This window comes from Balaenoptera physalus (genome assembly GCF_965194825.1).
Source record: "Balaenoptera physalus genome assembly, chromosome: 13".
NCBI classification, from domain to species: Eukaryota; Metazoa; Chordata; class Mammalia; order Artiodactyla; family Balaenopteridae; genus Balaenoptera; species Balaenoptera physalus.
Window position 1 is genome coordinate 10,614,562 of NC_138892.1, and position 21,449 is coordinate 10,636,010.

The 21,449-nt window shown below is 47.7% G+C and overlaps 1 protein-coding gene across 1 annotated transcript; it reads left to right on the forward strand.

The window, feature by feature from the left end:
• The first annotated feature begins 9,657 nt into the window (after positions 1 to 9,657).
• ANKRD54 (ankyrin repeat domain 54) lies at positions 9,658 to 21,305 on the forward strand. The gene is made up of 9 exons (XM_082420072.1): positions 9,658 to 10,101; positions 11,536 to 11,583; positions 16,258 to 16,356; positions 18,693 to 18,764; positions 19,268 to 19,315; positions 19,391 to 19,515; positions 19,724 to 19,831; positions 20,171 to 20,241; positions 21,059 to 21,305. Exons 1-9 carry the CDS (start codon positions 9,777 to 9,779, stop codon positions 21,264 to 21,266), a joined length of 1,104 nt encoding a protein of 367 aa, XP_082276198.1. The 5' UTR covers positions 9,658 to 9,776; the 3' UTR covers positions 21,267 to 21,305.
• Positions 21,306 to 21,449: the final 144 nt, after the last annotated feature.

Below are 21,449 nucleotides of genomic sequence, written 5' to 3' on the forward strand. Positions count from 1 at the left end.
TTCGAGGCTGCCGGGAAACCGGAAGCTCTTCCGGGACCGCCGGAAATCTGTGGCAGCCATGTTTGGAAGGGCGAAAGCAACAAACCCATACATTATTCCTCCTTCTTCAAATAGAGGCTCTACAAGGAAGGTGATTCTATAATACTTGCAAAAATTTAGAAATAAACACGTGAAATATTTCGGCGTAATAAAGGATGGGCAAAGTAGTTGAAACAAGAAGTAATGCCACTCAAAAGATGGCTGACAGCTTCCTCGGCCGCCCTCTCGCGTGAAGGGAAAATCGGATATGGGGGGGCCTGATCGTGGATTTAGCAGCAAGAGGTTTGCCTGCGGCAAAAAAAAAAAGTCTTCAAACGTTCCGCCCTCAAAAGTCTAAACTTACTGGGTGTAAAAGTTGAGGCTTAGTCCAATACAGTGAAAGGGCATTGAGAAAAGGCGCCCGCCGACTTTGGACGTTAAGGTTGGAGCAGGCAAAGATGAAGCCAGCTGTGATGTGAGGAGAGAGTCGTGGGACCCACCCTCTTGTGCAGCCTTGAGCGCTGTGGGTGGTGCTCGGAATCGGGCGTGGAGGTGGGTTGGGCTCCTGAGGAAACCCTAGAGTGAGGGACTGGGTTATAAAACAAACCAATACAAACCGATATGTGGGTGAAGGGCCTTAGTTTAGCCATTTAGAATAGCAGTGCCACGCCCCAACTCCTTGTACCGCGTTTTTGCTTTGCGTTCCCCCGTTGTCTGTTACCTAGAGGTGATAACCGTCATGGAACTAAGCTTAAGGACCCATCGAGACTCTTCGTCGGCGAAAGGAGGGTAACCCAGCAACGTGCTCACACGATCATATGTTTTTGTAAAATTTGCAAAAGTAATATTTTTATTGCAATCACTTAGAACCGTTCTCTACTCCGATTTCTCCCCTGTCACACTTCCCCTTGTGTCTAGTGGCGTTTGGGATTCAGCTAAAGGAAATCCTGTTGGGAACATTTGAGTTTAGTAGGATATATTTATGTGACACTCTAACGTGAATAGTTATTGCTGGCCTTCCGTGTGTAAGATACACCTAACCCGCTGTGATCAATGAGTGTCCTCAATGAAATAAGTATTTAAGGTTAATCAGGGCACTAGAAAGCTTGAAATTACCTGAAATTACAGTTAATCTATGACAAAAATTTGATACAGTTTGCCTTCAACTTTGACAACTCTCCAAATGTTCATAACATTACTAGAAAAGAATTGCGAACTCAGAAGAAATTTTTTCTAAAATATCAGTAATAAAAAATTTTTGATCTAACATGCTAGAGGAAAGACTAAATTATCTTTCCATTCTCATTGTGGAAAATGATACAAAATTGTTGTTTTATAAAGAGGTGATCAAAGTTTATGCAACCTTAAAAAGAAAAAAATATTATGGAGGTGTTCAAGAAAATTAAATTCGTTTCTGGATTTTGTGATGTTTGTGTTGTCAGCTTTTTAAAATTACAAATTGCAATTTGTAACTGCAAGATTTCTCCCACAATTGTTGTGATTTCTTGTTCTAAATAAATATTCTCCTTCCTACCTAGTTTTGGTTTTGTCATTTTCTGTTCTTTATTCTTCACGTAAGCTTCAGTCACCAGAAACGTGTATCCCTTGTTTATAACCATCTAACATATATTTTATTTATTTAGGACTTTCTACCTCTTCCAGAATGCATACCCTAGCTTAGAGAATAGTAAAGGCTCCGGGAGGACCTTCCTCACTGGCTACTCTTTCTCACTTTCCTTTGTGGATTCCTCCTCTCCAATCACTAAATAGTGGACTGACCCTCCTCCCTGGGGTTGGTCCTTGGGTCTCCTCTGTTTACCTTCCCTTCCTGGGTGGCTTATCCAGTCCAGTTGAAATATCCTCCATCTGCCATTGACGCCCCACATTTCTATCTCCATCCCAGACCCCACCCATGAAGTGGACTCATGGCCCACATGAGTACCTAAATGTCTAACAGGCCCTCAAACTTAACACTTCCAAACCAAGCTTCTGATTTTTTGCCTCAACCTTGTTCCTCTCACAGTTCTCCCCGTCTTAGTTAAGGGCAACTCCATTCTTTCAGTCCCTCAGGCCAAAGACTCAGAACCACCCTTGTCTTGAGTCTTCGTCACAGCACACATTCAATGCATCTGCCCTTGCTTGGCTCTACCTTCAAAATGTTCCCAGACTCAATTCTCACCACCTTGCCTCTATCATTCTAGTCTAAGCCACTATCACCTCGTTTGTATTGTAGCAGCTTCCTCACCGTTCCTGCTTCCAGGTCTCCCTATTTGTAGAATTGCATTTGAATGGAAATTTCGGACATTGCTTGGCAGCACATTTAGTCTGCTTAGAAATCCAACTTTGACCTGAGAGCAGCTGGACCCCCATTGTAGACTATGAAATGTTTGATCACAGTGTGTTTGATTTTGCAAGTCTCCCTGGTTAATGGAAAACCAGTACTTCAAAGGGAAAGAAACTGTGGGCAGAACAAAGCTCCTGGAATAATTTTACCTGGGAGAGTTGGCTGAGAGGATTCAGCAGCTGAAAAGCTACCCTATTTCTCTTGATCTTCTTTTGCTTGGGATTTGAGGCAGGAAATTCTGACTCAGAAAAGCCATTAGTTATGTTTTATAGTCGTCCTGGGTTCTTCAGCTATGTTCATTTCAAGCCCCACTTCCCAAGAATCTCCAGTTTGTTTGTAGTTCATGTACTGTCTGGTTTGTTTCACTCTCCTGAGATGATCTCAGAAGCCTCTGCTCACTGCCTTTTGAGGCAGGAGTACGTAGGCCTTGAGAGACCAGTAGCTGAGTCTTTACAAATCAGAGCTAGAAGTGTCTTTAGGGATCATCTGGTATAGGAATCCACTAGGTAGAAAAAAACAATGAATGTTTCCTGAGTGCATGTTAAGTTGTAGCCTTCTTTCACAGAGAATATTGAAGACTGTTGTTCTTGCCTGCAAATAAATATTCACTTACTTTTCTTAAAACACAGTCCCCTCTCTCTGCAGTCTAAAAGATCAATAGATCAATTCTCAAATTGTTAAAAATATAATTGTCATGCTATATATCTTGATTGGGGTGGTAGTCACCTAAAGTGTATACATTTGTCAAAAATCACCAGCCTTGTGCCCTTAATCCCCTTGTGTGGGGGGGCGGATTTTACTGTATATACTTTATACCTCAATAAATTTGATTTAAAAATTATAAGTAGGGACTTCCCTGGTGGCGCAGTGGTTAAGAATCCGCCTGCCAATGCAGGGGACACGGGTTCGAGCCCTGGACCGGGAAGATCCCACATGCCACAGAGCAACTAAGCCCGTGCGCCACAACTACTGAGCCCACGTGCCACAAGTACTGAAGCCTGCGCATCTAGAGCCTGTGCTCCGCAACAAGAGAAGCCACCACAATGAGAAGCCCGTGCACCGCAACGAAGAGTAGCCCCCACTTGCTGCAAAGAGAAAGCCCGTGCACAGCTATGAAGACCCAATGCAGCCATAAATAAATAAATTTATTTTAAAAAATTATAAGTAAAATTAACAACAAATAACTAACCAAAAAATTTTGGAACTTACACAATAGACAAAAGATTAATGCCACTAAGAGATTAAAAACATAATTCTCCTACCAATAGAAAGTGAGCTTATTTAATCATTAATAAAGGAAACAACAGTATGACAGGACTTCCCTGGTGGCACAGTGGTTGGGAGTCCCCCTGCCAATGCGGGGGACACAGGTTCGAGCCCTGGTCTGTGAGGATCCCACACACCGCGGAGCAGCTGAGCCCGTGCGCCACAACTACTGAGCCTGCGAGCTGCAACTACTGAGCCCACGTGCCGCAACTAATGAAGCCCGCGCACCTAGAAGCTGTGCTCCGCAGTGGGAGAGGCCACCACAATGAGAAGCCAGTGAACCGCAGGGAAGAGTGGCCCCCGCTCGCTGCAACTGGAGAAAGCCCACGCACGGTGACGAGGACCCAACACAGCCAAAATATAAATAAATTAATTAAAAAAACAAAAAACAAACAAAAAAACAGTATAACAGAGCTGGCTTGAAAAGAATTTGAGAATAGTTAATGGGCAAAGGAATGATGAAATACAATTACTAAATTAGATCCAAATCTGTTTCCTGCCCTACAGAATAATAAAACCATAACCTTTGGGCTTATCTTCTCCACTGGACATACAAAAATTATTGCACCTTATCAGTTTCCTAAAAGCTAACTTCTAACTTTACAGATTTATAAAACATCACTGAGTCCTAGTCAATTGTTAGTCAAAGTTAAACTTCCCCAGAGAGTCAGATGTCCCTTATGTGGGTTTATTAGAAATACTCTAGCATGACATTAAGAAGTCACATAATCACTGTATGTCATGTTTTTAGATACTAAATAATTTTCCTCCACACTAGTTTTCATTACCCACATTTGATAAAGACAAGCGATATTTTAATTTCCTGTTAACTCCATTTAAGAAAAACAACGTCACTGGGAATTCCCTGGCGGTCCAGTGGTTACAACTCTGAGCTTCCACTGAAGGGGGCGTGGGTTCAATCCCTGTTCGGGGAACTAAGACCCCACAAGCCGTGTGGCGCGAAGAAAAAAAAGAAAAACAACATCACAAGTATGAAAAGTATGAGGATAAATGGCAATTGTCTTTAGGCCTCAACGTGGAGGTAACAGAGAGTGGGAGAGTGGTGGGGACTGCAGCACGCCCCATCTAAAGAGGAGAGTTGCTGCGCGGCTCCAGCCAACTGGTCCTGTACTGCCATATCTTCTCTCTCTCTCTTTTTTTTTTTTTCCGGCCACGCTGCGCGGCTTGGGGCATCTTAGTTCCCCACCAGGGACTGAACCCCGGCCCTCAGCAGTGAAAGTGCAGAGTCCTAACCACTGGACCGCCAGGGAATTCCCTCTTCTCATTTTTAAGAGAATCTGGAAATCAAAAGTTTTATGTTAAAGCTCTCAATTTTTATGTTGGCAACTAGTTCAAATTGCTCTTAAATATTGTGTAGCATACATGGAATCTAAAAAAACGGTACTGATGAACCTAGTAGCAGGGCAGGAATAAAGACGCAGACGTAGAGAACGGACTTGAGGGCACGGGGGGGGGGGGGGGGGTGCGGGGGAGGGATGGAGGAGGGGAAGCTGGTATGAAGTGAGAGAGTAGCACTGACATACATACACTACCAAAGGTAAAATGGATGGCTACTGGGAAGCAGCTGCATAGCACAGGGAGATCAGCTCGGTGCTTTGTGACCACCTAGAGGGGTGGGATAGGGAGGGTGGGAGGGAGGTGCAAGAGGGAGGGGATATGAGGATTTATGTATACATATAGCTGATTCCCTTTGTTGTACAGCAGAAACTAACACACCATTGTAAAGCAATTATACTCTAATAAAGATATTTTAAAAATATATAATCAACTGTGATTTGGGCATTAAAAAAAAAGAAAATTCACTGATTATTTTGATTAATTAATTAACTTACTTTAGGTGAATGGGAAGAAATAAAGTACATTTGTGGTATTTTGAAAAAAAAAAAAACAAAGTACTGTGAATAAAACTACAGAAAGCCACAGCTTTCTTTATCACATCTGAAGCCACGGGAAGGAAGCGGCTGGTGGCACTGAGACAGCAGGGACAACCTTCTTTTTGATCTTTTCTCTTGTGCCCCTGTTGATACAAGAAATAAAATGTAAAACAAAAGCAAAAAAATAAAATAATGTGTAGGCCAACAGGATGAGGGAAAGAATAAAAGGAAAGCCAAGCCAGCCTGAGCCAGTGTCAATAGCTGACCTAGAACAATACCTTCTGATGGGAAGATTGAAGCCCAAAGAAAGGAAACAGTTGCCCCCAAATCATGAGGTGAGTCATGGCAGAGTAGCACTTAGAACACAAGCTCTTGGATTCCCAGGCAGAAACTTTCCCCCCAAGGCAACATTACAGGTACTTTCTTTGTCTCCCGTTAAGTGCTTCATGTTCTATTTGCTGATTGACCAAACATAAATGACTTGTGTATGCATGCTTGCAGCACCCTTAGGTCAAGTTCATGCCAGTGTGATGTGCCCACAGTTGCGTAGGATTTTCATGGGCCCTAGCCTGCATCTAAACTTTTTATAATAACAACAATAGCTACCATATTTTGAGCCCTAATTCTGTACCCAGCTCTGTACTAGGTGCTTTACTCACATTATATTATTTAGTCCTTGTGATAACCACATGATATAGGTACTACTCTTTTATTTATTTATTTATTTATTTATTTTTGTCTGCGTTGGGTCTTTGTTGCTGCGCGCAGGCTTTCTCTAGTTGCAGCGAGTGGGGGCTACTGTTCGTTGCAGTGCGTGGACTTCTCCTTGCGGTGGCTTCTCTTGTTGCGGAGTATGGGCTCTAGGCGCACAGGCTTCAGTAGTTGTGGTGCACGGGCTTAGTTGCTCCACGGCATGTGGGATCTTCCCGGACCAGGGCTCGAACCCATGTCCCCTGCATTGGGAGGCGGATTCTTAACCACTGCACCACCAGGGATGTCCGATATAGGTAGTACTCTTACCTTCATTTTATGGATAAGGAAACTGAAGATAAGCAAAGGAAAGTCACTTGCTCAAAGCTATAAACCCACTCATTTGTGGCTTCGAAATTGGTGGTCTGGGGCTTCCCTGGTGGCGCAGTAGTTGAGCCCTGGTCCGGGAAGATCCCACATGCCGCGGAGCAACTAAGCCCGCGAGCCACAACTACTAAGCCTGTACTCTAGAGCCCACGAGCCACAACTACTGAAGCCCGTGCACCACAATGAAGAGTAGCCCCCACTTGCCACAACTAGAGAGAAGCCCGCGCATAGGAACAAAGACCCAACTCAGCCAAAAATAAATAAATAAATATATTAAAACAAACAAACAAACAAAACTGATGGTCTTAACCACTGGGCTACTATTTTTACTCATTCATTTAATCAGTCAGTCAGTCAAATAGCTACAACATGCTGGTGCCAGTTGTTGAGCCAGGCATTATGAGGGAATACAACTTCATAGACCCAAGTTCCAGTCTAAAATCCTGCTGGTGAGGCTAACTGGGTCCACATTCAACCCACATCCCGTTCTTCCAATCCAGAATAACAAGTGGTTCTTGCAACACACAGAGGGTTGGGCTATGTACTTCAACAAAGTTGATTTAAAAATTAGAAGTAACAGCCACCCCTAGATGTTTAGGGATCCTGTTTAAATTAAAAGATTTCTGACAATGCAAACATCTTCGTAGACCAGATGGTTTGAAGACCCACTAGTAGGAGAAAGACACTGATTGCAAAGACAACTGGGTCAGAATCATCAAGGGTCTTGACTGCTAGGATAAAAGGTTTGGATTTTAGCCTGAGCTCAATGGGCGGGCAGATCCTAGAGATGTGAAGAGAATTGTACTTTAGACAGCAAGTACACCTTTGGTTCTTCACAGAGGGACTGGAAAGATGACGACTATTTTGGATGTTATTACACGGAAAAAGAGGAGAAATGAATAATAAAGTTATTTCAGGGTACATTCAGCAGGAGTGAGGTATAAATATCCAGATGTCACTTAAATTTTCTGGAGGCAGATTTCCAGTAGGCTCTTCATTAAAGAGATCAGCGTGATGGAAAGAGAGGACTTTTCTGGGTTCAAATCCCAGTCCTCCAAATTTCTAGTCCCGTACCCCTGGACAATTCATATGACATCTAGGGACTACAATTTCCTAATCTGCAAAGTGGGTATAATAATATCTACCTGCTAAGACTCTTGTGAAAGAGAACTAAATGGTAAAATACATATCAAGCACTTGGTAAATGGTACACGTTCAATGTTTCTTTCTTTCCTCGGTTTCCTTCTAGCTACAGGTGGAGTTGGCATATGTCCTTCTCTCGCATCGGGCAGAGGAGGAGAGTTCAAATAAACATTTTTCTCCATACATTACAATGATAAACCTCATAGTGGTGTTCTGAGAACACTGCAAAATCTGCAAGTGCTTTTCAACTGTCAGAGAAAGATTACATTTTCTTCTTTTTTTTTTTTTTTAATTTTCTTTATTTATTTTTGGCTGTGTTGGGTCTTCGTTGCTGCGCGGGGGTTTTCTCTAGTTGTGGCAAGCGGGGGGCTACTATTCGTTGCGGTGCGCGGGCTTCTCATTGCGATGGCTTCTCTTGCTGCGGAGCACCGGCTCTAGGCGCGAGAGCTTCAGTAGTTGCTGCTCCCGGGCTCCAGACCGCAGGCTCAGTAGTTGTGGCGCACGGGCTTAGTTGCTCTGCAGCATGTGGGATCTTCCCGGACCAGGGCTCCAACCTGTGTCCCCTGGATTGGCAGGCGAATTCTTAACCACTGCGCCACCAGGGAAGCCCAAGATTATATTTTCACTGCGTTGAATGACAAGGAACAACTTTTTTTTTTTTTTTTTTTTGGCTGCGTTGGGTCTTCATTGCTGTGCACGGGCTTTCTCTAGTTGCGGCGAGTGGGGGTTACTCTTCATTACCATGCGCGGGCTTCTCATTGCGGTGGCTTCTCTTGTTGCGGAGCATGGGCTCTATCCGCGCGGGCTTCAGTACTTGCGGCATGCAGGCTCTAGAGCGCAGGCTCAGTAGTTGTGGTACACAGGCTTAGTTGCTCCGTGGCATGTGGGATCTTCCCGGACCAGGGCTCGAACCCATGTGCCCTGCATTGGCAGGTGGATTCTTGCCCACTGCGCCACCAGGGAAGCCCCAAGGAACAACTTTTGCCGGGACACAGCCTTCCTCTCAAGAGAGCTGGGCCTCCATGAACAAGTCCGTGATCTCTCTGGTTTCAGCTCCTCGTCTATAAAATAGTGATGGTCCTCCTTGCTCACTTTATAGAAGTGTTTGTGGGATTCAGGGTTGTGAAAATTCTACAAAACAGTGCACCTGGGAGGGGTTGCTAAGCTCATCATCAGCTGCTTGCGGAACACTTCCGTTTCCGGCTGTAACTTCTCCCATCCCACTTGAGCGTCTCAGAGGGCACCGAGTCTGATTCTGCGTCCAGGACCTAGCACAGAGAATTACCTGGGTCAGTGACTGGCTCTCGGACTAAGCGTCGGTCGCTCTGGTGTTGAATTATAGAATTCTTTGTAAATCAGTGATCAACCCCAGGGTTACCGGGAGAACGAACGGGATCTACCGCATTTAGAAACTATCACTCCACAGTTCGTGTTGCTAGCCCCACATTTTAACATATTCTCACTTTCCTACTTACACTCTGTATTTGTGGGAAGTTCTGTGTGTTTTGTTTTTTTTTTAACGGTCATTGATTTACACATTTTCTTACCTCTCAATCCCTTTCCTTTGGCTTCTTCACTTTCCTTTGTGATTGGCTGCAAATCATCTTAACATGATTGGCTAGGGCATCTGCCCGTTATCTTTCCCTTGATCCGATGGGAGAAATGGGAAGAAAAGAAAAGTGTCTTAAACTCCGCTGTTTTATTGGCTCCGCCTAGGGACGTACGGCGAGGACGTGGGCATCTCAAATTTATGATTGGTTCTTATATCCGTTAGTCACGCTGCAGCGAACCAAATTCTGTGGCTCGTGCTACGCCCGATTGGCTGTAGGGGGTGGGGTTTAGGCTGGAAGGGTTTTCATTGGTCCGGAGCTGCCCCGCTTGCGGCCCGAACCCGCCCCCCGTTCGGTTGCCGTGGTTGCAGGCCAGGCCCGCCCGCTTGTCCTCTGACAGCGAGGCTTAGGGCGGAGGGAAGCGGGTCGGTCGGTCCGTCAAGCACGAGGCTCCCGCGGCCAGGCCAGCACGGAGCCGTTGCCATGGCAGCTGCCGCCGGGGGCGCGGACGAAGAGTCGCGCTCTGGCCGCTCGAGCTCGGATGGCGAGTGCGCGGTGGCGCCAGAGCCGCTGACGGGCCCCGAGGGCCTCTTCTCCTTCGCCGACTTCGGGTCTGCGCTGGGCGGCGGCGCGGGGCTCCCGGGCCGGGCGGCCGGCGGGGCCCAGTCCCCGCTACGCTACCTTCACGTTCTGTGGCAGCAGGACGCGGAGCCCCGCGATGAGCTGCTCTGTAAGATCCCCTCCGGCCGGCTGAGGCGCGCCGCCAGGCCCCACCGCCGGCTCGGGCCCACGGGCAAGGAGGTGCACGGTGAGGAGCGCGGCGGGAGGCGGGGCTGGCCCTCGGCTGAGAATCGGGCCCTGATTTCCCCAGCCCGTTCAGGATGGTGTCCTCCGACGTCTGAGCTACGGACCTGGAGCGACCCCTGAGGCCACTTTCAGTATCAATAGTAGTAGTATAGCTGCTAAGGACCAGGAGTGTAAAAAAAGTAGTCTTCCTGCTCAGAACCAGTCCCGGTGGCTTTTCACATTTGGTAGTTCCTGAATAGAAACTTTTCCTGACTCCAGGTGTTTATTTGTAGATAATAAATGGGATACTGGAGAATATTTTTATATCAGAGCCAAGTCCTACCAACTTATTTCTTTAAATGCACAGACCTGGATTGGACTTTTCTATCTCATCTAGGTCTTAGGCAAACTATAGAACCTTTCAGCTTTAGTTTTCTCATCTGTAGAATGGGTATGGTATGCTTTACAGGGATGTTGCTAGAGTTACTAAGTAAGGTAAGGAATATATAGTTATTATTCTGCCTTTGTTGTGTGCCAAACACTGTTGGGTGGTTTGTGGTCATTTCTGATCCTCGTAATAACTCACTGAGATCCAGATACTGTTCCCATTTTACTGAAGGTGAAACTGAGATTCAGAGAAATTGTCTTGCTCCAAGTCACATAGCTAGAAATTGGCTATGCTGGTATTAGAACTCCTGCTCTGGTACTTCTACCACATTGTCTTTTACATTTTATGGATGCCATGGAAACCAACACCCTGAAAGTTTTAAGAATGGGGACTTTTAGGGTCCCTTTAATACCTACTCGTATCTTAGTGTTGTTACGAAGATTAAAAGAAAATTTGAAAGTGCTGTATGAATGTAAGGAATCATTATATATATGAATTGCAATTTTTGTCCATTTCTCTGATGATAAAGGCATTGCTTTCTATTAGCCTCTAATATACAGATAGTGTCATTGTGGAGAAAAAAGTTTCTGCATAGGAATCATCAAATTTAAGTAAGTCATTTGGGAGTGGTCTGTTTTGAAGGAGGATATAATATCTGTGTAACCAGCTCACAGAGCGCTTCCGTGTAAATCATCTCATTTGGTCTTTGCAACAACTCAGGCCTGTCAGGAAAGAGCTCAACCTTGTTTTGCAGGTGATAGACCTGAGGCCCAGGGGGTTAACTAACTTGTTCACGGTCACCCAGCTCCGACAAGTGGCAGAGCCAAGATCTGGCTCCAAAGGCCTTGGAGGATTTGCTACAAAATGTGGCTTTTGCACTGGCTGTGTCACATTTCAGGTTTCTCCTGGTTCCCAGGGTAGTGTCACTTGTATCCTGGCCCCTTTCTTTCTCTTTAGATGCTATTGTGGCTGAATGGTGGGTAGCTAGGAAGCCATCACTTTTTGCTTCATCATGGCCGTTGCTGGTTTGTTTTTTTTTTTTAACTGGCACTCTTATTGTCTTCACAGCTCTGAAGAGGCTGAGGGACTCAGCCAATGCCAACGATGTGGAAACAGGTGAGTGTGCAGAGTGAGTCCAGCTCCCTGGTCTGGTCGGGGAAGGAAAAATCCAGGTAACCAATATCTGGGAAGACAGTGCTTGAATTCTGCTGGCTCACCCCTGGGACCAGGCTCACTGTACTTATTGTATAACTGCAGTCATCTTGCAGATGACAAGTCTGGCTCAGATGCTCACTCTTCCCATGCTTCCCTGTCACCCTGTACTTCCTGATGTCATAGCGTTTATCACCCTGTGGGCTCCATGGTGGTGGGGACCATGTCTGCTTTTGTATCCCTGGCACCCAGCCGCAGAGTAGGAGCTTTTTGGAACTTGTGTTTAATGGGAATGAATAGTCAATTTGAAGTGCCAGGAGAGCCACCACCTTCAACTGCTCCCTGAGGCCTTGTGGTAGTTGGGTCAGTGGTTTTCAGACTTTAGTTGACAGAACATCTGAAAGGCATGGGAGGGGCTCCTAGCAGGACACCACTCTGTTTTTTGTTGTTGCTCTTCACCATTTGCTAGCTGACAGGGCAGTAGCAGCATCAAAGCTACAAGACAAGTTATAGGAAAACAATTTTAATTGTATCCACTGACTTAATTCTTTCCGTGAATCAGGGAAAGGTGGTATATTGGTTTTCTTTGGCTGCTGTAACAAATTACCACAAAGATAATGTTGTAAAACAACACAAGTTTATCATCAGACAGTTCTGTAGATGGGAAGTCTAACACAGGTCTCACCAGGCTGAAATCAAAGTGTCCGCAGGGCTGTATTTCTTTCTGGAGGCTCAAGGGAGAATCTGTTTCCCTGCCTTTTCCACCTTCTGGGGCTGCCCGCATTCCTTGGCTCGTAGTCTTCTACCTTCATCTTCAAAGTCAGCCGAGGGATAGGAGAGCCTGTTTATAACAGGCGTGTAGAGAAGGTCGTTCCCCTCAGGGAACTGGGCGTTAAAACACAGGCCTTGAGTGGGTCCCTTATCCCTGGCAGAGCATAGTGAGCAGGCCTGGAAACTGGAGGGGTTTTCAACGCTCTCCACTTTTATCTCTTTTCCATGAACTTTCATATTGTGGAACATTTGGGTAGTAACCTATATAGCTTTTCAAGGAAAAATGATGTGTTCTCTTTTTAATATCTCGAGTGTGTGGCCAGAGAATATTTTAATTATACTTCCATTTCACAGAAAGTCTAGTTTATCTTTTTTTTTTTAATGGGTTTATTTTCTTTTATTTTCTTTCTGTCATTTATTTACTTAAAGATTAATTAATTTTTTTTTTTTTTTTTTGGCTGCGTTGGGTCTTAGTTGAGGCATGCGGGATCTTTTGTTGTGACGTGTGGGCTTCTCTCTAGTTGCGACGTGTGGGTTTTCTCTTCTCTAGTCGTGGCACGCAGGCTCCAGGGCACGTGGGCTCTGTAGTTGTGGCGCACGGGTTCCAGAGCACATGGACTCTGTAGGTTGCGGCACGTGGGCTCTGTAGGTTGCGGCAAGCAGGCTCTCTAGTTGAGGTGTGTGAGCTCAGTAGTTGTGGCGCTCGGGTTAGTTGCCCCGTGGCATGTGGGATCTTAGTTCGCTGACCAGGGATTGAACCCACGTACCCTGCATCGGAAGGCAGATTCTACCACTGGACCACCAGGGAAGTCCCTTTATTTATTTCTTAATTTAATTTTATTATTTATTTATTTATTTGGCTGCATTGGGTCTTGGTTGTGGCATGCGGGGTCTTTTCATTGCAGCACACAGGCTTCTGTAGTTGTGGCACACGGGCTCTATAGAGCACCAGGCTCAGTAGTTGCAGCATGTGGGCTTAGTTGCCCCGTGGCATGTGGGATCGAACCTGCATCCCCTGCATTGGAAGGCAGATTCTTAACCACTGGACCACCAGGGAAGTCCCTCTCTCTTTTTTAAATTGAAGTATAGTTGATGTACAATATTATATAAGTTACAAGTGTACAGTATAGAGATTCACAATTTTTACAGGTTATACTCCATTTATACTTATAAAATACTGGCTATATTCTAGTTTATCCTTTTTTTTTTTTTTAATTTATTTTTGGCGGCTTTGGGTTTTTGTTGCTGTGCACGGGCTTTCTCTAGCTGTGGTGAGCAGGGGTTACTCTTCGTTGTGGTGCGAGGGCTTCTCATTGTGGTGGCTTCTCTTTGTTGCAGAGCACGGGCCCTAGGCATGTGGGCTTCAGTAGTTGTGGCACTTGGGCTCAGTAGTTGTGGCTCTTGGGCTCTGGAGCGCAGGCTCAGTAGTTGTGGCACACGGGCTTATTTGCTCCGCGGCATGTGGGATCTTCCTGGTCCAGGGCTTGAACCCGTGTCCCCTGCATTGGCAGGCGGATTCTTAACCATTGCGCGACCAGGGAAGTCCCACGTCTAGTTTATCTTGATCAGGTGTCCACATGGTGGTTTTATTATTTTGGTGGAAATGCTGTAATTTTCCATTTAGAGTCTGTGACACACCCATCTTCAAATCTAAGTGGCTCTTAGATTTACCAGGCTCTTGCAGGACTCTGACAGCGAAACTGGCTGTAGATTAGCCTCTTCATTCCTTTTCCTGTATGGTTAGCATTTTGTTTAATCTTTCTCTGCATGTTTGTTGGTTTTTTTGGTATAGGTTAGCAATTATAGTGGATGTAAAATTTATACCCTGCTATTGTTAAATCGTAAGTGCCTTTCTGTGAATTCATAATCATTTAAAAGATTTTAAATGTGAAAATAATATGTGCGTTTAAAATGTTTTGAAAATTAGAAAAATCTTCATGAAAAACATCCTTAATGTCAGCAAAGGAATCTCTGTTAATATTTTGGTGAATATCCTTCCTGTCCTTTTTCCTATGCAGAGGAATTTTCTTGAAGGGCTTGCAAACTGTGCTGTATACACAATTTTGTAGCCCGCATAATGTTTAGTGTATCATAAACATTTTTCATAGTCCTCATAACCATTTGTTTTTTCAAAACGGAAGCATTATTTTTTCCTATTTATAGAATGAATATGTAGCTGTACAATTTATTTGAAGCTTATAAAGTAAAAAGTAGAAATCACCTTGTAATTCCATTCCTCAGTTATAACCACAATTTGTAATGGATGCACATGATGCCTTCAGAGGGACAAAGCAAGAGTTATTTAGTCAGTCACATGTTTGCACACTGGTTTCTCATTTTTAAGATAATTTCCCAGGAATGGGGTTGTTACATCAAAGGATACGCACATCCTGATGGCTTCTGATAGACGTTGCTAAAGTGCTTTCCATAAAGGCTGTAGCTGCACAAATCACAAAAATGGAACTGACTATTTTAGCTTCGCTTTATCTCTTGGGTACTGGCTCTCTTTTGGTGAAGATACTGATGAACACGGAGGTGACTGGAAGCTCTTCCTTCTCCTCCACTCTCATAAACCTGTCCCACCACCTTCATTTGTTCATTTATTCAGTCCGTCAGCAACATTCGTGGAGCAGGACAAGTCATATCTTGGTCCAAGATATTAAGAAACAAAACAAAAAACCTACAGAATAGTTGGAGAAGAAGAGTATAAAGCCACACCACTTCTAAAAAAAAAAAAAAAAACCCCGAGGAAACTTAAGTCCTATATTTAGTTGGAGAGGTGTAAGTTCTCGAGCCAGAGAAACCTGGGTTCCTATCCCAGCTTGGCCTCCTGTTGGCTTGGGCTGGAGTCTGTCTCCTGATCTGTACCACGGACGTGATACTGTGCTGAGTGGTTGAGGGGTTTGGCAGTCAGGTACCTGGTGCCTGGCTGGTGCTCCGTCTACAGGCGTAGTTACTGTAAAAGAGCACAGCATGTTAACATGAGAGCAGCAGGGTGAACGGGGCACTGTGGGGATGCAGGGGAGGGGGCAGCTCGCTCAGCTTGAGGAGACGAGAGAGATTCACAAGGCAGGAGATAATCTGGATTTCATTTGGAAGGACTCAAGTCCTTGAGAGGTTTGCTGGGGGATTACTAGAGCATTTTGTTTCTTGCTCTAAATGATGTTTGGCAGCAATTTCTGCCTTTCAGTTGACGTGGACGTGTAATACATACTGCCTCACATTTTATAATGGCTCTGTACTTTTCCAGGAAGGAATTTCTTATCCATTATTCTCATTACAGCAACTCTGGAGGTTAGCAGGGCAGAGATTCCTCCCATTTGCTGGTGAATGGGGGCCCAAATCTAGGCCTTCCCACTGCCCAAGGCTGTTGCCAATGAACTCCTTTCCTTTTTGCTTAGTTTAGCCTGGGACTTGGTCTGTGTGGCAGAGCCTGTGCTCTGTCCACTCTAAAGGGCTGCCTCCTGGGAGCAAAGTAAGAATCAGCCCACAGCTCGCTCGGCTGTGGCCAGCTGGAATGGATGTGTAGCCAGACGCAGTTAGAGGGGCGGGGCCAGAGTCTATGCTGGGGATTTCCATGACTCCCAAATTTCTGACCCTGAGGGCCGAGATTCTTCTGTGATGTTTTATCCCTAGACACGTAGTTTGAGCACCCAGAATACGGGCCCTCCGTTGTGCCCTCAGGAGAACAAGTCCCTTGTCGTGGCAGTCCCCATGGGGCCAGCATCTAGCAGGGACTAGCTCTCCCAAACATTGTCAGTGCCTTGCCTGGAAGGGCCCCTGAGCACCCCCGTCCATCCCCGGGGGCTGCAGCCTGGCTAACACTGCCACTCTCTCCACTTGCTCCCTCGGTCTCGGTGGTGTCAGTGCAGCAGCTGCTGGAAGATGGCGCGGATCCCTGTGCAGCTGACGACAAGGGCCGCACAGCCCTACACTTTGCCTCCTGCAACGGCAATGACCAGATTGGTGAGTCCTGGGGAGGGGGAGGGAGGGAGGCTGGGCGAGTAGCATCACTCCAGAGGGGCTGGGGGAGGATCTGCTGTCTGCTCAGCCGGGTGCTGGATAGGAAGACCCGGCCCCCCTCACTCCTTTAGCCTGTGGAACTGGCACTGCCAGACCGGGGCAGGGGTCCACCTGGGGAAAGAATATGATTGCCTCTGAGGTCGGACCAGTCCTTCAAGACGTTCAGGCAACATTTACTCAGTGCTAAGGGCAGCAGTGGGACAGCCCCCCCTTTTTTATAAGTTTGTTTTGGATGTGGTATACCTTATGAACAGTGAGCTTTCTGTGTGTGTACACTGCTGTAACCACCTCCTGGATCAAAATATGGAACATTTTCAGCGCCCAGCAGCCTGCCTCATGCCCCTTCCAGTCCTCACCCCCGCGTGGACCTTGATCACCATAGATTAGTTTCACCTGTTTTTCAATTTCACATAAACGGAAGCACAGAGTATGCACTCTTTTGTATCTTGAATTCTTTCACTCAAAATTATATCCTTGAGGGACTCTCCTGGTGGTCCAGTGGTTAAGACTCTGCGCTTCCAATGCATGGGGGAGGGTTCTATCCCTAGTCAGGGAACTAAGATCCCACATGCTGTGTGGCCAAAAAAAAAAAAAAAAAAGGAATTATATTCTTGAGACTCATCCCTGAAGGTTGTGAGTAACGGTAGTTCTTTGCTCTCATTGCTGGCTGGTGTTTCATTGTGTGACGGACCACAGTTCACCCATTCTACTATTGATGGGCATTTGTGTTTTTTCCAGGTCTGGACTATTAGGAGCAAAGCTGCTAGGAACATTTTTGTACATGTGACTTGATGGATATAAGCACTTATCTGTGTTAGAATTGTTGGGTCACTGGGGTACACACATGTTTAGCTAGTGTGTACTACCAAACTTTTCCCAATGATGGTTCTACCAATATACACTCCCACCAGCACTGTAAGAGAGTTCCACATTTTCCCACATCCTTGGCAATGCTTGGTATGATCTCTTTTAAATTTTAGCCCTTCTGGTATAGTGGTATCTCCTTGTGGTTTAATTTGCGTTTCTCTGATGGTCAGTAATGTTGAGCACATCTTCAGGTATTTATTGGCCATTTTTGTATCCTCTTTTGTGAAGTATCTGTTCAAGTCTCTTGTCCATTTTTTTTTAACAAGTTGCCTATCTTTTTCTTATTGATTTGTAGAAATTCTTTATATATTCTGAATATAAATCATTTATTAAATATAAATGACTTTTTCTCAGCTTGCCTGTTTGTTCTCTGAATGTTCTCATTTGATGAACACAAGTTCTTAATTTTAATTTTATTTTTATTTATTTATATTTGGCTGCGTTGGGTCTTCATTGCTGCGCACGGGCTTTCTCTAGTTGTGGTGAGCGGGGGCTACTCTTTGTTGCAGTGCGCAGGCTTCTCATTGCGGTGGTTTCTCTTGTTGCGGAGCACAGGCTCTAGGAGCGCGGGCTTCAGCAGTAGTGGCTCGCAGGCTCAGTAGTTGTGGTGCACGGGCTTAGTTGCTCCACGGCATGTGGAATCTTCTGGACCAGGGATCGAACCCATGTGCCCTGCATTGGCAGATGGATTCTTACCCACTGCGCCACCAGGAGAGTCCCACAAGTTCTTAATTTTAATGATTCCAATTTATCGATCTTTTCTTTTTTATGGTTAGTATTTTTGTGACCTGTTTAGGAAATCTTTGCCTATCCCAAGGTTATGAAAATATTCTCCTGTTCTCTTCTACAGGCCTGACTGTTATAGCTTTCACATTTAGGTCCATGGTCCCTCTTGAATTAGTTTCTGTATATGTTGTGAGGCTCAGATTGGCCTCCTCGTATGAGTTAGTCTGCCTGCACATCCAGCTGGGTAATTGGCGAGCCCTGGTGATACCACAGCCCACCCCTGATGTGACCTAGAGACTCGTAAGGAGGGGGTGCTCAGCATCTTCTATTGGCCTAATCCCCACTATGGTGCTTGGCTGTGGAAGGGGCAGAAAATGCCCTTGAGAGCCTTCACCAGCAGCCACTGATGTTGGAAGAACTTTCTTTAACCCCTGAAGTCTCAGTCCCGTAATACCTGCATAGGCCAGGGGGCCCTCCCAGAATCCTCAGTTCCTGGCCCTAGAGTCCTGCACATGAGCTTAGGGGCGAATGAGCCAGTGAGTGAGTGAATGAAACAGCATGGGGGACTGTGTCAGCTTTCAGTGTTCCCCACTTTGAGTGAGCCTCTTTAGCTAGGTTATGGGTGCAGGTTAGGGTACTGCTCATAGAAGCCCCCAACAGCTCCTCTTGGGTTTTCCTGTTTCCAGTGCAGCTGCTTCTGGACCATGGAGCCGACCCCAATCAGCGAGATGGGCTGGGGAACACGCCACTGCACCTGGGTCAGTGCCTGGCAAGCTGCCAAGACACCCTCCTCTGCAGCACAGACAGGCTCCTCTGATGGAGAGCCTGGGGTCCTACGGGCTCCCAGCAGGCTCTCCTATCATCTGGGGGGAGCCTGAGCCCCCAGGGCCACACTCCCCTTGGGCTGTGTCCCATGGCTGTCCCCATCCATCACTAGTTGGCTGTGCCCTGAGCAGAGCTGATTTCACAACCTGAACTGACTCAGCAGCAGCTCTGTTAGGGGAGGTTCCCACCTTGCGGCTGACTCATGCTGTGGCTCACGGTGAGGCAGGTCCCGTCTCCAAGCCTCAGTTTCCCCAGCTGTACAGGGAGGGAGTCGGATTTGATCACTGAGTCCCTCCCAGTTGCTGCCTTGTGATGCCTTCTCAGGGGGCGTGACCTGGCATCGGGACCCTCAGAGACACAGTCCTGCTCCCTCTGGTGGGCACCCAGGCCGAGCCCCAGTGGTCCTGGACTCTCAGTCCCTGTTCTTCTCCCTCAGCGGCCTGCACCAACCATGTCCCTGTCATCACCACACTGCTGCGAGGAGGTGAGTGGTCCCCTCCCCTTCTCCCTCCTCTCTCCCCCTCACCCCCAGCATGCTCACCTCTGCCTGCTCCCACAGGGGCCCGGGTAGATGCCCTGGACCGGGCGGGCCGCACGCCCCTGCACCTGGCCAAGTCGAAGCTCAACATCCTGCAGGAAGGCCACTCCCAGTGCCTGGAGGCCGTGCGGCTGGAGGTAAAGCAGGTGAGCGCCCCCCTCAGCTGAGCCTGCGGCCCCGAGCAAACCCTGGGCAGGTGCTGCCCGAACCACAGACACATCCGCCTCCGGCACCAGGGCTCCTGGGTGGCTTCACGCGGACCCCAGCTGGCACCTGTTCCACTGTGCCCCTCGGCAGCAGCATCAGGCCGCTCTGTGCCTCCCAGCACAGCCTCAGCCCACCCTCTGGTTTCAGATCATCCAGATGCTGAGGGAGTACCTGGAGCGCCTGGGGCGGCACGAGCAGCGGGAGCGGCTGGATGACCTCTGCACCCGCCTCCAGATGACAAGCACCAAAGAGCAGGTGAGCCGCGGCTGCAGGGCCACACCTGGACCCTGGCCGGAGCCTCAGGGCCAGCCCACCCCTGCTCTGACGCAGGAGAAAGAGGCGTGGCTGCGGGCCTGTCGCCCACTGTGGACCTCAGAGCCTCTGTCCACTTCCTTTGAAGCTGCCCTGGCGCTTCTCTCTGGGGCGGTCTGAGACCACCTGGCAGCAAGGATTCAGCCTCGGACAGCTGCTCCCTAGTCACGGTGAAGCCACCACATGCCCTGCGGGGAGAGACAGTGTCTGCACTCCATGCCTGTGGTGCTGCTTGGGGGACCCGGGGGCACCCCATAACAGAGCCTCGGTTTCATCCCGCAGGTGGATGAAGTGACCGACCTGCTGGCCAGCTTCACCTCCCTCAGCTTGCAGATGCAGAACATGGAGAAGAGGTAGCAAGAGAGGCTCCCCGCCCTCCCGCTCCGCCACTCTCCCCCGCCCCACTGCCTTCTCATTACAAAGGAAAAGCCCAGTGCCTGGGACTTCGTCTGCCGAGGCCCTCGCCCCCAGCTGCTGCGAGGCAGAGATGCTCTCTCACTGACCTCAGCGCCACTCCCAGCCGCGGTCTCCATCATCCCTGGGGGCCGGGACCACAGCCCACAGCGTCTTCCTTCGGCTCCCACGGCGCCGCAGCCATGCCTCACCAGCTCTGGCCAACGCGCTATCCTAGCAGGCCTCACCCGTCCCATGGCCTCCCTGGCACCCTCGGCAGGCCCCAGACCCTTTTCTATGTCCCTTTCCAGCCGTGGGCTCGTTGCGGCCAGCAGGATTTGGCTTAGGGCAGGCACCCTCTGGCCTAGGGGGCTTCTGGGCTGGCCCTGCACTTCTCACCAGCACTTAGATTTAGGCTTGTCACCAGACTTTCAAGGAGACATGGTAGTGAGTTTCTCTAGTTGGAAGGAGGGGGTTGGTGAAGCCTAGACCTTAGAAATACAAGGTTAGGAAGGGCCCGGCTGAACCCAAAGCAGGTAATCCCCAGCCTTTTTTCTCCCAATCATTGAAACACCAGGAGGGGGTCGCCATTCTGCAGCCTTGTTGCAGTAGGCAGAGGAGTAGCCCCCAGGATGGCCGTGTTCTAATCCCAGGAACCTGCGACCATTACCTTATATGACAAAAGGGACTTCGCAGATGTTATTAAGGGTCTTTAGACAAGGCGACTGTCCTGGATTATCCAGGCGGGCCTGATATAATCACACGGATCCTTATTAGAGGGAAGCAGGAGCTCAGAGAGGAAGCAGGAGATGTGGTGACGGAAGCAAGAAATCGGAGTAACTCGAGGAAGGGGTCGCAAGCCAAGGAATGCAGGCGGCCTCCAGAAACTGCAAAAGGCAAGGAAATGGATTCTCCCGTCAGAACTTCTGGAAGGGACCAGCCTGCCGACACCTTGACTTTAGCCCAGAGAGATTTCAGATTCTGACTGCCAGAACCATAAGAGAATAAATTTGTGTTGTATGAAGGCCCAAAAACTCACTGCAAAGAAGCCCCACCCCGCCACCCCCCCACCCGCTGCCACTTCTGCCCCGACAGGAGCAGACATTATTCCCCTTGGGGCTCAAACACGCCGAAGGCGGCGCCCCCTTCTGGCAGGGATCTGCCACAG